Source organism: Chiloscyllium plagiosum, chromosome 30 (assembly GCF_004010195.1).
Source record: "Chiloscyllium plagiosum isolate BGI_BamShark_2017 chromosome 30, ASM401019v2, whole genome shotgun sequence".
NCBI lineage: Eukaryota > Metazoa > Chordata > Chondrichthyes > Orectolobiformes > Hemiscylliidae > Chiloscyllium > Chiloscyllium plagiosum.
The window spans coordinates 16,571,524-16,587,894 of NC_057739.1; the positions used below are offsets into that span (position 1 = coordinate 16,571,524).

A 16,371-nucleotide genomic window follows, 5' to 3' on the forward strand; every position below is an offset into this window, starting at 1 on the left:
ATTTCTCCAGCTTTCTCATTTCCCCTCCCCCCACCTTTTCTCAGTCCCTCAGATTCAGCACCGCCTACTTGACCTGCAAACTTCTTCCCGACCTCTCCACCCTCATCCCCTCTCCGGCCTATCACCCTCACCTTAACCTCCTTCCACCTATCGTCTTCCCAACGCCCCTCCCCCAAGTCCCTCCTCCCTACCTTTTATCTTAGCCTGCTTGGCCCACCGTCCTCATTCCTGAAGAAGGGCTTATGCCCGAAACGTCGATTCTCCTGTTCCTTTGATGCTGCCTGACCTGCTGCGCTTTTCCAGCAACACATTTCTAAGCTCTGATGTCCAGCATCTGCAGTCCTCACTTTCTCCTAGTTGATCTTAACTATGGTGCTAACAGGAGAAAGTGAGGACTGCAAATACTGAAGATCTGAATCAAAAAGTGTGGTGTTAGAAAAGCACAGCGGGTCAGGCAGCTGCCGAGGAGCACGAGAGTTGACGTTTTGAGCATAAGCCTTTCATCAAGAATGGGGCTAACAGTGTAACGGCTAACTTCAAGCTAACGGTATGAGAGATAAATTGAAATATCATATGGTCTACAAAAACAAAACAGGACTCTTAAAAAAAGACAATATACAATATAATATGAAGAATAATAAAGAGCTGGCAGCAGATGTGAAGTAGTAATTCAGCCTAGCAGTTCTGATGACATTTGTAAATTGCTTGAGCTTCACTCTCGAGGTTTATTGCATCATCAGGACAGTTCAATTGAATTACTGCCTGTAACTTGCTGCCAGCCATTTATTATCCTATGTATCGTATTTATTTGCCTCAGATGGGAAGCTGAAGCCACACTTCTGTCTTAACATCACAAACATCTTTTATAAACAATTTCGGGAATAAAGTCTGTAAAGGGGAGGGATAATATGCAAAGTTGTCAGGAGTAAGAGTTTGTCCCAATTTTTAAGATAATCTGCACTGTCAGTGTTTTTCTCTTCCCCTTAAATAACCCAAGCTGCGTTAATTTGGAGAGGTCTTCTGTTATTTCTCTTCCTCTGACTAAAGGCATTGTAGAAGTTTCAAAAATTATTGTTATGGTTCAATTTGACATATTTCAGAATGCATTCACACAGGTTTAGAGAAAAGAATGCAACCATTTCTCTCCAAACTGAGCACACAAACGAAAGCTTGAACAATCATATTGCTATTTAAGAAAGGTACATATTCTTAATGTACACAGCATTCCAATCATGGTCAAATTCACTTCAGAACAGTACACACGGTGATTTGTTTTCTTTTTTTGGGGGTCCACTGCATGTCATTACGTGGACAAGTGAGGTTGCTCAGATTAAACTGATTCTGATTTCAGCTCCTTTGCAATAGGAAACCTCCCGTCATTTCCCAGTGAATGAGACATGAAAATGACATACACAGGGATCTGGGCATACAGGTCCACAGATCCCTGAAAGTGACAACACGGGTGGATAACGTGGTCAAGAAGGCATACAACATGCTGGGGCATCAAATATAAAAGTTGTCAAGTTATGTTACATTTGTACAAACCTTACTTAGGCCACTTTTGGAATTTCAGCAAAACAAAGGGGAAATTATCTGTCATCTATATCCAGTTCTTGTTGCCACACTATCAGAAGGACACGGATGCTTTGGAGAAGGTGCAGAGAAGGTTTATCAGGATGATGCCTGGTCTGGGAGGTTTTAATTATGAGGAGAGGTTGGATAAACTTGGATCATTTTGACTAGAAAGATGGAGGCTGATACGTGTCTACAAAATTGAGAGGCATAGATAGGATGGATAGTCAGAGATTCTTTTTTTAGGGTGAACAGGTCAACTACAAGAGGGCACAGGTTCAAAGTGAGAGGGGGCAAGTTTAGGGGAGAGGTGCGGGGAAAATGTTTCATCCAGACGGAGGTGGGTGCTTGGAACGCACCGCCAGTGATGGTAATGGAAGCAGGCACATTAGCAATGTTTAAGGCATATCTTGCTAGACACATGAATGGGAGGCAACCAGAGGGATAGATACCATGCGTGGGCAATAATTTCTGATCAGGAATTGGCGCAGGCTTGGTGGGCCGAAGGGCCTGTTCCTGTACTGTATTGTGTTGTAAACTGTAAGGCAAAGCGTGAGATGTTACCAGGGGATGAAAATACATGTCTAATTGTTGAAATTTATAATGGTGAATGAATTTTCGGGGTGTGATGGCCAGGAATTTAAAATCTGCAGTCAGTATGCAGCTCCTGTCAGCGTTCCAAAGCCAATAATGAGCGTGCAACCACACACTTACCATGTGCCAGCTGAATATGAAGTTGGTTGCATTCTCCGAATGACTTGCTATGAAAATGGGCTAGAAAGCATCAAATGGAGCCATGTGGATCCGGAGGGTCGCAGGTTTGACCTTTGACCTCTGCTCATGTGGGTGAATGGGGAGAAAAACCTTGGTGGAGAAAACCAAAGGAAGCAGTAATATGGGAAAAACAAAAATGGATGACATGTCTCACTGGGGTCTTTCTTGCATCTCCCTCAAGACAAATTAATCATAACACTGGCCAAACTGTGAGCAATCTGGCTTCTTACTGTGTCAAGACAGGGAATTAACTGATGTGAGTGGGTGGAGGTGGAATGAGGAGAGAATGAGATGTAATTTAGAAAGAAATAAAAGCTCCAGCGCATAAGAAGGGTTTGTGCAGTAAACTGAATAAATCTTGACTGCATATGATAGTGAAATTTGAGTAATACTGAATCAAAAACTTGTGTTTTACGCCTCTCCTTATTTATAGTTCCATTGAAGTCACTATCGCACAGTCAAAATCTATCTAAGAAAGTCCAACAGTAGGTTTTGTGGAGTCAAGTGATTTTTTTTTGGCTCTTTGAGTGTTTGTTGTAACTAGACTGGAACAAGATTTAATAAATGGCAGGGTCAAGGGTTAAAGCTGCTCCTGTTAGAAGAATTTCAGCAAAACAAAGGGCAGATTATCTGTCATCTTGCCACTACAGAAGTGGCCCTCACGCAAGCATCACATAAGGGCACTTGAGGTGGCCAACACAGAATGTTTTTTTTGAAACCAGGATGTTAAAGCTGAGGAGCGGTTCTTACACCAATGTGTCAGTCATTGGTTTCCTGAAACGTGTGTGGGACGTTTTCCAGCTTTCAACTATAGGTGTAAGCCTCTCCAATTGGATTCTTGGTAAACAGCAGACTACCTGGCAGATGATCAGTTTAGGCATTGGGGAATTGCACTGAAAGGATAACAAACCAGGAAAGGGCTTTTCTTTTCCTTCTGACTAATGACCAGTATTTAGCACTCTTTCTGCATGTTTTGCTCTGCATTACAGATCAGCTGCAAGTAAGAGGGTTATTGAAGTAGGATCCAAATGTAATAATAATGAGAATTTTAGATGCCGGCATGGTGGCTCAGTGGTTAGCAATGCTGCCTCACAGGACCAGGGACCCAGGTTCAATTCCAGCCTTGGGTGACTGTCTGTGTGCACATTATCCCAGTGTCTGCGTCTGTTTCCTCTGGGTGCTCCAGTTTCCTCTCACAATCCAAAGATGTGCAGATTAGGTGAATTGACCATGGTAAGTTGCTCATAGTGTTGGTGCATTAGTCAGGGGTAAATGTAGAGGAATGCATCTGGATAAGTTACTCTTGGGTTTGTGTGGACTTGTTGGGCCAAATGGCCTGTTTCCACACTGTTGGGAATCTCATCTAAATTCTAAGACGGATTTACTTAATAATTTCCTATTTTACAGTATAACTTTTAAAATCTGTGCCAGGATACAAATGGTCTGTGACCAAAGGAAATTGATATATACACTTTCAAATGGGATTTGGTTTCAATTAACTACTATCTAAATTGTTTAATGTAGACACCTTAATATTTAACAAATTCCATTGCGTTTTTTTCAGTTTGAGGCGATTTTTTTTCAGTGGGACGAGTCTAATATACACCATATATTGCTATTGCCTTGAAGTACAGCTGCTGTAAGTAGGAGAGCTGCAATGACTGTGACTTACCAAATGGATACAAAATGGGGACAAGCCCTCTTTAATGTCAAATGCTGATTCATTTGGAAATGGTGTTTATGTGCCTAAAGCATTCCTTTTCCAAATTTCATCACTCATTGAAGTACAGAAGTACACAGCTCTGTCACTTTGATCCTTTTAGTTCACAACCCTTCCAGAGACATAACATTGTTACCATTCTTACCAAGCAGGTGGGATCTTTTGTATATTAGTTTACCATTGAGCCTCTATCATACGATGCTAAGGACAACTGAAGTAATATGATACTCTCACTTACAAAGCGAAGGTAAACGGCACTGAGGTCAACAGGCAAGTGATAAATCATTGTATTATCAATATTAATTTCTAGAGCCTCCAAGTTTAGAAGATCAAAACAATTACATCACACTGGAACCCCAAACAAACTAATTTGGATACTCAAGGGAAAATCACTGTTGCTGTCTCCAATGGAGTGTATTGTAAAGTGGGTCTATATTCCTGTTGCTCTTTTGACAATTACATCAATTAAAACAGCAACTAATTGGGAGTGTGGTGACTATGGTGAAAACATAGTTACTTCTGCAGCTTCCATGTTCTTAATTCTTCTTAATAGGTAAACTGTTACCTGTTACAATAGCGTTTCAAATATACTAAGTAGTTTATTCACGTGAAAACCCAAAGAAAATGCAGGGTTTCAGGCAAATGCAAAACAGATCCAATCACACAAGTATTTAATTGCAGTGCATTTGGAAGATGAAATATTGAACTATAGTATTCTGGTGAGAGCAAAAGCAAAAGATGTGCCAACATAACCTTGCTCTCAAATATGTTACAAACATTTCACAATGAAGTGTTATGGTTTTTGCACATTATATCATGGCAAATCATATTTTGAGTATAGTAAAATCTGAAAATTTGCTTTGTAATGGATTGCCAGTAGTTTTTTTGGAACGAGAGGTTAGGATAGGGAGTTGTTGGAATGTTGTTGTTCAAAGGAAAAATGTTACCTAGGCCACTGGTAATGTCAGTCTAAACTTGGAGTTTAGGCTTAGGACTGTATCTTGTATTTAAACCTATCATAACTCAGAAGGAATCATCTCACAAACTAAACAGATTGATGGGAGCAAACCCTATTGCATACTAATCATTTGTTTCAAATGTTTTAACATCCTCCATGAACAGTGACTTGGCCCTTGTGGTGGAATAGTAGTGGCCCTATCTCTGGGACAGAAGGCCTGGATTCAAGTCCCATCTACCCCGGAGATGTGTCCTAACACCCCTGAATAGATTGACTGAAAATATCTATGAACTGTTTTAAAGTGTATAAATTATTATTTTGTAAGAGACCACTTCAGTTTGGAATTCTACAATCAACAGAGAGACTTTCATTCCACTAGTGAGCACTGGATACATCACTCAGTAACAGGGCAAGATGAGCAATATTCTGACTGGCGTTTGAACCATTTGCAGTCACTCCAATTCTCCCACTGCACCATTCCTTCACCACTATCAGTGACATTTTAAACAATATCATTCCAAATCATCCAAGCAACAGCTTATTTGTGTTTGGTACACATTCCTGATGAAGGGCTTTTGCCTGAAACATCAATTTTCCTGCTCCTTGGATGCTGCCTGACCTGCTGTACTTTTCCAGCACCACTCTAATTTAGATTCTGATTTCCAGCATCTGCAGTCCTCGCTTCTGTCCTGCAACAGTGAACTATGGCCATTCCCAAAAAGCCAAAGGGACTCCAGTAGGACTTAAACCTGTTTCAACAGTGAAAACATGTATGCCTGAGTATATTCATTAATTTCCGGTTCAGTCTCACAACCAAAGCCAAAAAATGACTATGATGGAAATAATCTGTACCCACTTATACCATCAAAAATTCTCCCTGTGGGGCACGCAGTGGCATATGGAGTATACACCAATAAAAATGCATCTTTTTAATGGGAACATTTACTTCAAAAGGAATTTGCTCAAGCACAATTAATTTCTCTGAGTGTTTGCTTAATAGGAACAATTGGATACATGGAACATTTTGCTCACTCCAGCAGTGTACCCATTAATGTTCTAAGTCAGATATTTGAAATGTGCAATTCATTCCTTTCGGTGAATATAGGAACAATTGGAAATAAGTCAAATAGTTAGACTATCTGGCTAGACTTTTATTCAATTTTATTAGCTTGAGAAGTTTTCACAAAATCTATCCAGTGGTATGATCGGAAGGAAGTCACCACATCGGAAGGAAGTCACCCACATCATGGGTAAGCAGGGACTGGTCTACTCTACAAGCTGATGCTAGGTATGGATTGGCAAGAAATTAAATCTATAGAAACATCAAAATAATTACAAACTAGATAAGTATTCCTTTTGTTTCACCATTCACTGTTTGCTGCCTCCAGAGAAAGAGCTACACAATGAGTAGAGATCAGCATTCAAAATCATTAAGTGTGCATTTTATTCTGTTAACATCTCCTAAAGCATTTCAGTGTTTGTGTCATACACACCTTGAGTTCTATTTCTTCAAGCTTCCAGTTGTTCTCACTAAACCTCTCCATGAGTGGTGAAAGTAAAAGCCAAGTATAACCGGTCTTTCAAATGATAGACCTTGGAGATTAAAATAATAGTGTCTGTAAATCTGCACAATAGTGAGGTATGCTTGAAGAGTTTCAAAATCTTCATGTGTCAGCTCTACACCTTTGAGGTTCTTTGATTTCTAGGCACATAGAAACAGGAGTAGCCATTCAGCCCCTGGAGCCTGTACCACCATTTAATTCCATCATGGCTGACCTGTGGCCTAACTCCATATAGCTGCCTTTGGCCAACATCTCTTCATATCTTTGCCTAACAAAATGCATTTACTTCATATTTAAAACTATTGCCATCCACTGAAAGAGAGGTATAAACATCTACCATCCTTTGTGTGTAGAAGAGTTTCCTTACATCTCTCCTGAGCAGTTTGGCCCTAATTCTCAGCCACTGCCCCTGGTTCCGGAATCTCCATCCAGTGGAAATAGTTTTTCTTTGTCTATCCTGCCTTTTCCTGTTAACATCTTGAAGATTCCAATCAGATCATCCCTTAACATTCTAAATTCTATAGAAAACAAGCCTAACTTTTGTATTCTCTCCTCATGATTTAACCCCTGAAGTCTCGGTATCATTCTTGTAAGCTTATGTTGTACTCCCTCCCAATCCAACATATTCTCCCCAAGGTGTGGTGCCCAGATCTGCTTGCATGCTTCAAGTGGGGTCCAACCAGGCTGTCTCTAGTGCTATAATTTCAATGATTCTTTGATTCCAAATACTTTGCTTGAACAACCCTTCTAATAAATTCCAAATCTAGATACAAACAAAAGCAGAAGGTATAACACTCACTCTTTCAACTCCTCCCTCTTTGCTGTTGAAGGCCCCAAACACACTTTCTAGATAAAGCTGCATTTTACTTATATTTCTTTCAATCTATTCCACTAGATTTGCCCGTCACAAAGCAATCTCTTTTACACTGGTTCAACCAAACACAGACTGGGAACATGTCCATTCTGTTCATAAGACTGACCCTGACCTTTCAGTTGTTTGTTGTCATGTTGACATTTCTGGGCTTGCTGCAGTATTCCAACAAATTATTCAACACTCTCAAACTGAAGGAACAATACCCTATTTGCCACGTTGGCACTTTACAGCCTTTAGGCTCAACACAGTGTTCAACAACCTCAGAACATGGCCTCTGTTGATTTCAAAACCAACTTTCCCCATCCTGACATGGTTCAATACTTCCATTCTTTTACTGTAACTGGTTGAAAACTCCTGCAAGTCCTTCATTGCCAGAACTCTGGGTGTTGTTGTACTACATAGACTGCAGTGTTCAAGCAGGTTCATCGCTATGATTTTTATTTTGAGGACAATTACAATTTTTTATTTCTCTGATGGTGGGATTCAAACCTGATATTCCTGGGTCTCTGAATTAGCAGACCAGCAATAACACCACTCAGCCATCACCACTCTACACCCCTGCTACCCCCAATGCACAGCTGCACAGCAGATCCCAAGAATTTATAGATACATATGTAAAAAAATTGCATTTGCTCAATGATTAGATATTCCCTACTTTTCACTAAATCTGCACCAAGTCAAATTTCACGATATTCACCAAAACTGAAGATAATCCTGTCATGCCTTAGCCATTGGAATTGGTGCATCATTCAAGTATTTGACAATGGAAAGAACCTTTCTGGTGTCCACAATTTTATGGGCCCATGCCAAGATATATGCGAATGGGTATGGGTGGTTGGCAAGGGTGAGAAGTAAGAGGTCAAGCCAGTTCATGGGCCCTTTGACACTTTTGGGTGCACAATTAACTGCCACTTAAATACCTCATTGTGCCTGTCACAATTTTACACATTGAGGGGAAATGTGGGCAACCCGGTCATTTTGACAGCTGCCATCGGGCAGAATGAGAATCATCGCTTTTGGTGGAGCTCCTGCACACATTGATGTTAACGCCCTTTAAGGCTCCCAAACCCCTAACCCCCTCCCCACCTCAAGCACAATTCCCCAGCCTGAAGCAAAGGTTTTCACGTCAGACTGCTCAACAGCTCTTGAGAGCAGGACATCTTGTCTCTGAGGAGTGGAAGTCACACTTTGATTAAGTAAGGCTGCTCAGAGTGTAACGCCATTATGGAGCAGCCAGATTTCATGTCTACAAAGTGCTAACTGTATTTATAGTTCATGGGCTGGAGGGTGGGGAACAGAATATGTAGCCATAAATCCATCCCATTTCTTTGCGCATGGTGAATGAATATGCATCTCAGCAAATATTGAAATTCAGAAATGACAATGAACACATATGCCTTTGTTGTACTACGTTCTCCTGAGAATTTTGTTTCAGATAGTCACAGAATGGGGTTGTATGTGTTGAGTGTGTTTGTATAGCCGTCTTTTCTCAGCTATTTGAATGACAGTATTGAGACCATGTGAAATGAACCAAGTCAGTGCCTACATACAATGAGCTAAGTGACCTGATGAATGCATGGAGCATTTGATCTGTTACAATCATTATTTCAAGGCGATATTCACTAAAGACAAACATAAAATTTTGAAATTTTCTTTACCTTTGTTGCAGCGGGGTGACCAATGATCACCCACCCAGGACAGGACTGATCATCATGGTGTGAAACAGTGACATTACTGGCCCACTGATCCATAAAACCATTGGGTGTGTAGAGACCACAATCCCGTACGCTTGTCATTTTCTCAAAGTCTTCGCAAACACCATCGCCGTCATGGAAATAACACCTGCTTGGTTCATCTGTGGAGAAAAAGACCACAGTGAGCATAGATCAATAAAATCAATATCTTATGAATGAATTTACTTCAGTCCCTGCTGTTTTGCACACTCTTTTTCCTTTTTCTTCAGACCATGAAGAACTTGTTTCCTTTTTGCAAAAATCTATAAATCTGATTGGAAAAAAGAAACTGCTCGGAAAGGATGTTACAAAACTATATCTGGAAAGTAAACAACGTAATTAAACTTTGAGATAATGCAAACAAGCTGCCAAATATGACTAAACTCCAAAGGTCCTTCACAAAAATAAGTTGCCTGCCTTTTTACTTTTAGTCATGTCTCTGAACCTCCAAACTAGACGCTCAAGGTCACAGGTCCAAAAATTGGGGTCAAAACAGCTAAAATCAGGGCCAAGTCATTTTGTTGCACAGGTCACCACAAATGTTCAGATAATATTATAATACTTGGTGGAAGAAAAGTCTTTTAATATATTTACGGCAGACTACGGGAGATAGATTCTTGCTGAACAAGATCTTGAAAGCCTTTTGGGGGAGTCAGGAATTAGATTAATCCAATCAGCCATGATCTTACTGAATGACAGAGCAGGTCAGATAAATTGAACAGCCCGCTCCTGCACTTAAGTCACATGCTTGTTTGTAACGTTACCTCCTTGCTTTTAGTAAATTTAATGCAAATTTAGTTTCCTTCCACAGAAAGAACTTTGTTCCCATATGTCTTAATCATAACAATTAACGGGTCATTGTACTATGATGAAATAACTTAATCTTTAAACTATGTACTAACAAAACACCCTAAATGTTAATCTGACTCATTGAATGGTACAAGGAATTGAATTAAACATTTCAGATTTACTCTGTCCCCGGAGCCCCTTTTAATAGCAACAAAGTAATTCAAACTCTCTTTTTGTTGCTAAGGCTTGCAGAACTGTTGAGGATTGCATTCAGATTTCTGTTGACTTTTCCCATTAAAAATTGCTAATCAGTGTCTTCAATTCTCATTGAACCAATAGTTTAGTATTGAAAGATTCTGAAATGGCAACTCCTTAAAAATTTGTGAGACCTGCTCTGAGGTAAAAACAGAGTGGGAGAACCTCCAATTTAACTGCAAAATCAGCCTGCCCCAATTCAACAGGAGAAGCTGTCATACCTTGTTCTTTCTCCCCAGTTTTGAGCTGGCTTCCGTGTATGGAACATCGGAGCAAAACAACAAACCGACAATGGACATTTCATTTTTGCTAATGTTGTTTTGAGACTAATATGTATAATGGATTTATAGACTCTGGTACTTTCCTCTGAAAATAGAAGTAGACCTATCTGATCACTGGTTTGCTTCTTTCAGCATTAGATGGTACGAAGATATTTTCCACTCTTGAAAAAGAATGTGCAATTCAGTCACCTGCTGCGTAAAGGCGCCCATGTGCTAAATATAACCCATTAAAGTCAACTGCATGACAGGAAACATATTTGCAGGATACAGACTTATCTATGTCACCAGCCATCCTTGTGTTAAATATTCACATTTACCTATTTGTATCAGTAAGAACTCCTATTTATACAATCTGTTTTGAATTGAAGGAGCACTGCAAAGTTCACAAAGTCTACAGCACTGATGAAAGCCCCTCATCCTCTCTTCCTGTTTTCAAACCAAACTTGAAATTGATTTTCGTGTAAATGTCAAGCTAGCCTTGTATTTAAATTGTTTCCCTTGCTCCTGTGTGCAGATTTTGTGCCAACAGTAATGCTGGTTGCATAAAAATAAACGTTTTAGTAATTGAAAATGTAGACAATCTTTTTTTTAAGTGGCTGTTTTATTGTAGTTTGTACCATGCTCCCATGTTATTGCTCTCTCTGGTAGTATATGTGAAAGCACAGGCTGAGATTAGTAAATACTGAAACAGTCAGGTATTTGTACACACATAAATACTTTTTTTGCACAATTCTACAACTAGTCAGAAAAGGACATTTAAAAGTCCAAAAACGTTTTGTTTTCTTCCATTCAATGGACATTCTTTATATTTTGTTTGTCATACTGGGCCTTTCCTTAATTTTCTGCATACATTTTTATTTTACAAACTCAATACATTTTCTACTTAGTTTCATGCAGTGGTCATGATTACTACCACCAAGATCAATTTCTACAATGGTCAATATGAAGATACCCAAGATTGATTGGGACCCCATTCTCCAATTTAATCCTTTAATCACTGTGCACTACGTTTGTAGTGAGTGCCAGTTACAAGATGGACAGCAGAAACATGGTAAGGCTTCTGAATTAGCACCTCCCAAACTTGTGACATCCATCACCTAGGTGTGGATGTACAGTAAGCAGGTGAGAGTAACAGCAGCCTGTAAGATCCCTTCCAGGTCTCACATCATCCTGACTTGGAAATATATTGTTCCTACACTGTTCGTGGATCAAAATTCTGGAACTTGCTGCTGTGGTTCTGTTCGCCGAGCTGGAAGTTTTTGTTGCAAACGTTTCATCCCCTGGCTAGGCGACATCATCAGTGCTTGGGAGCCTCCTGCGAAGCGCTTCTTTGATGTTTCCTCCGGTGTTTATAGTGGTCTGTCCCTGCCGCTTCCGGTTGTCAGTTTCTGGAACTTGCTGTTTAAAAGCACTGTAGGCGTACCTTCATTACATGAACTGCAGCAGCACAAGGATGTGGCTCACTACAACCTTCTCAAGGCAAGGAGGAACAGACAACAAATGCTGGTCTTACCAGTCAGATCCACATCAGATGAATGAATTTTCAAGTTGTGGCTATTAAATTTCCATGGGCTTAATGGTTACAATGTAGAAAGTTAGAACCATTATTTCAATGAGAACTTTTGTCCAACGTAGACATAATATCATAGTTCTTATTATAAGAGAACATGCGTGAGAGAACATTTGACATATTCTAAATTCTGACAATAACAAATGGGTATTGCTGATATTTTCAACATCAGCTGTAACATAAATAAAGGTAAGCATGATATTTCTCTGAGAATGAATCTTGCTGATTACAAAGATGAAAGCCTGAGTTTTAATTTCCAGGCTATTCTGAATTTGACTGAGAATAACAAACTTGTTGAATGAGTCAAAGGAAAATATGTTGGAAAGACTCTGGTCATGATCACTATTCAGTGATAGCTTCCAGAAATTGAGCATGTATGAAAGATGTTAAGTAAGTGGGCAAAAACTTGGCAAGTGGAATATTATGAGGGAGCATGTGAGGTTATGCACTTTGGCTAGAAGAATAGAGGAGCTGAACATTATTTAAATTTAAAGGGACTGCAGAAAGCCACAACACAGAGGGATTTGGAAATTATCATGCCTAAATCATAAAAAAACTACTCAAGTTCAGCAGGTACTAGGTAAGACAAATGGAACATTGGTCATTATGTCAAAGGGAATGAAGTAGAAAAATAAACTATATAAGGTACTAGTTAGACCAGTGCTGGAATATTGTGAACAGTTTTGGGCCCCTTATCTGAGAGAAGATAATTGACATTGAAGGCAGTCCAGAAACTATTCATTAGATTGGTCCTGGGTATGGAGGGAAAGTCTTAGCAGTAGAGGTTGAGTAGGTTAGGTTTGTATACACTGAGGAATGAGAGGCAAACCTTATTGAAATACACAAGATTTTTTGGGGACATGACAGGAATTTCTTCTCTCTGGGGATAGGGTACCTATAGAGGGCTGCAAAGGCTCATCTATTAAGTATATTCATGAGAGAGACAGATTTTTAATTATTAAGGGAATCAAAGGTTATAGGGAAAAGGCAAGAAAGTGGAGTTGATCATTGTCAGAGCAGCATTGATGCCATTGAATGGCAGGCCAGACTCAATGGGCTGAATAAGCCTACTTCTCCTCCTATGTCTAATGGTCTTACAGGGGAAGGTGTTAACTGGTGACACTGCATCTTTGAAACTCTTTTGACACGAGGCTTGCATGTGAAGAAATGACAACTTTAGTGAGGTATCAGAAGGCAGCTGTAACCTTTGTGACCTCGAGGGGGAAGTGGGAAAAAAAGTTGGCAGAGATAAATCAAAAATTCCAGTTGTAATTTTTAAATCACTGATTAGTGAATACTTGGCACACAGTCCTAACCACATAAAAGATTTTGTAAATTAAATAGACCAGATCTAATTGGCAGGACACACAGGAGTTCTTTCTTTCATGTACAAGGCCCTCCTAACCTGAGAAGAGGAATAGATCCCAAAGCTCTTATTACATGAAGGTCTTTCTCATACAGGAAGACAAGTGTGATACGTTATGTAAGTGCAGAAATTTGGGACACAGTATTATCACGACTAACGACAGCAGTCTAGAGACCAGATGAGAACTGAACTGTACCTTTCAGGAAGGGCCAGCAGAACGAAACAAGAATCAAATATTGGTGAGGCATTCCCCTAAAATCAAGATCCCAGGCCTGGAGGTGCTGGCCTATCAGAGGCAGCAGCTCTTGTATTCAGCAGCCCCGCAATGCTGCTGGAAGAGGGCTCCTTAGTGTCCCAGCAATGTAGGGGACAACTGATGTTGGAGTGTGGGGAGGTGAGTGATGACAAAATGCCTGCAGGCTAGCAGCTACTGGGAATACTACATGGCTACAGGCACAGTGGGAGCTGGATTAATCACAATGGAGGCAATGTTCATTAATTGACGATCTGAGAACCTCAACTGACAGTCTGGGGGTGGAAATGTCAGCGCTTGGACTACCTGTCCAGAGTTTAATTCTGTTCGGCGTGGGAAGGCAGCAGGGTTTGCATCTTAACCAAGTGTCCTTATTGCCTCCAAGCTTGCACCCTCCAAGGGCAGAGGATTCCTCCCTAATAACATTTTGTGAAGTGAATAGATATCTGTTAATCTCAGGAGTGAAGTAAAGTATTGCAAAAATAAAGAGGAAGGTGTCACTCAATTAATGTGTAAAAACAAACTCTGATTAAAAATCTTTCCTTCTGTTGGTCACAAAAAAATTTTTCATAGCTGCCAAAAGTCAGAACACATAAGCAAATGAATACTGTGCTCCAGGTTAATCTACCTATCTAGGTCAAGATGGCTGACTATGTTGGTGGTGATTAAATAACATCATATTGCATTGATGTGAAACAGTCTTTGAATCGGGTTTGGATTTGGACTAAAGCCTTATTTTGGAGAAATTTGAGAAATGTTTGGTCTAGGAATTGGTATACACAAGGGAGATGCGGCTACTGATTGAGAAAAGTTGAATCTACTCTTTAAATGATGTTTGGTCAAAAAAAATCATAATTGACAAGGAGATTACCACTTCAGAGACTGCCAGGGCTAAGCTGCCAACTGTTGACCACGTTTTCAATGTGAAACTTGTCAGAATATAGATTGGATATGATTTTATTTGAGGGAGATGAAAAGAACAAAATCCAATTAGCACTGCTGCCTCACAGCGCCAGAGACCTGGGTTCAATTCCCGCCTCAGGCAACTGTCTGTGTGGAGTTTGCACATTCTCCTCGTGTCTGCATGGTTTTCCTCCGGGTGCTCCGGTTTCTTCCCACAGTCCAAAGATATGCAGGTCAGGTGAATTGGCCATGCTAAATTGCCCGTAGTGTTAGGTGAAGGCGTAAATGTAGGGGAATGGGTCTGGGTGGGTTGCCCTTCAGAGGGTCGGTGTGGACTTGTTGGGCCGAAGGGCCTATTTCCATGCTGTAAGTAATCTAATCTAATCTAATCTAATTACAGCAGTATCTGTCTTTGAGTTATGGTTACACTGCTAATTCAGAGGGAACAAATTCTGTTATAAAATGTAATGGAAGAAAAGTGCTAACTGTAGAATTGAAAGTTTAAATTTCCACATTGTAATCACTTGCAGAATCCCTAATTTTGGATAAATTTAATTAACAAAATTATGGATAATTTTTTTTTAGTAATTACACTGAATGATTGAATTAAATTGCAAAGCTTCAAAAGACCTTGTTTCTTTCCTTCTGTAGTTTCATCCTCCTCTGATGTAATTTCTTTTCATTCCATAAGTTTTCAATACAAGTATCAGACCATCTTACAACAAACCTGCTGCTACTCTAGGATAACTTAAAGGTCATATAGGAAGTGAAGGATGGACACAGGTGAAATAGTACTATGTTGTTTACAGTTCACATTAATTCAAACATTATCACAGTCATTGCTGGGATTCAACAGAACAAACTCTTAAGTAAACAGCAGCATGGACTACTTGCATTAAGAATACATTCCCATATATTACAAACTTCATTGAATGACTTAAACCATCAAACAATTTGAATTTTGCCAATGAATGAAACAAAACATGTTCTCATGAATCTAGCAATGACTTATGTGACAGGATACCTACCGACACAGTTGAAAGATGGTTCCTGGCGACATAAACTAGAGCAGCCATCGCCATTTATTTTGTTACTATCATCACATTCTTCTCCCAGGCTCCTGGAATCACATCATAGGATGAAGATGAGTAATTAACAAATATGAATTATTTGCAAAAGTTTCCGGCATCCATAATCTGTGTGATATTCTTTGCAGGTTTAATTATTGCATGATATTCTTTTGACATATTGCTGTGTTTATGTTTTGCAGAATGGCTCTCTGAGCATTTTCTCCCAGATTTATGTGTTGTTTAAATCCTATCAATCCACTTGAAAAGCAGCATGGACAAAATGAACAATGGCTAAGGCTAACTAGGTGCCATCTTTGCTGCTATGTGACCAGCTACTGTGGATCTAACTCATTTACTAAGTGGTGCCAATGCAGTTTCTTCTGATAAACTCACATTTAATAGGAAGTGTCTGAAATAAAAAGTCTGACTGGGGTGTAATACCTCTACATGTGAATGCTTTTTGTCATTGTCTGCTTCCCTGGCAAGTAGGTTGGGGAAGTTAGCCTGAGATTTTTGAGTGACTTTGAGTCTGACCTGAAGGAGAGCTTGGATCCAAAACCAATCTTATTTAGGGATTACAAACCAAAATAACTGAAGATCTGGAAATCAGAAACAAAAACAGAAATGCTGGAAAAACTCAGCAGATCCGGTCGTATCTATGAAGAGAAATAATAGTTAACATTTTGGATCC

General features: G+C 39.8%; 1 protein-coding gene across 3 annotated transcripts in view; it reads right to left on the reverse strand.

The window, feature by feature from the left end:
- Nucleotides 1-16,371, reverse strand: part of LOC122564761 (pappalysin-1-like) — a 326,083-nt gene that overhangs the window by 188,788 nt on the left and 120,924 nt on the right. For all 3 annotated transcript variants that reach the window (XM_043719939.1, XM_043719938.1, XM_043719937.1), the window contains exons 9-10: nt 15,639-15,730; nt 9,119-9,315 (exon numbers count right to left, since the gene is read on the reverse strand). In XM_043719939.1, the coding sequence (XP_043575874.1) occupies nt 9,119-9,315; nt 15,639-15,730 (289 nt within the window). The remainder of the gene's footprint in view (nt 1-9,118; nt 9,316-15,638; nt 15,731-16,371) is intronic.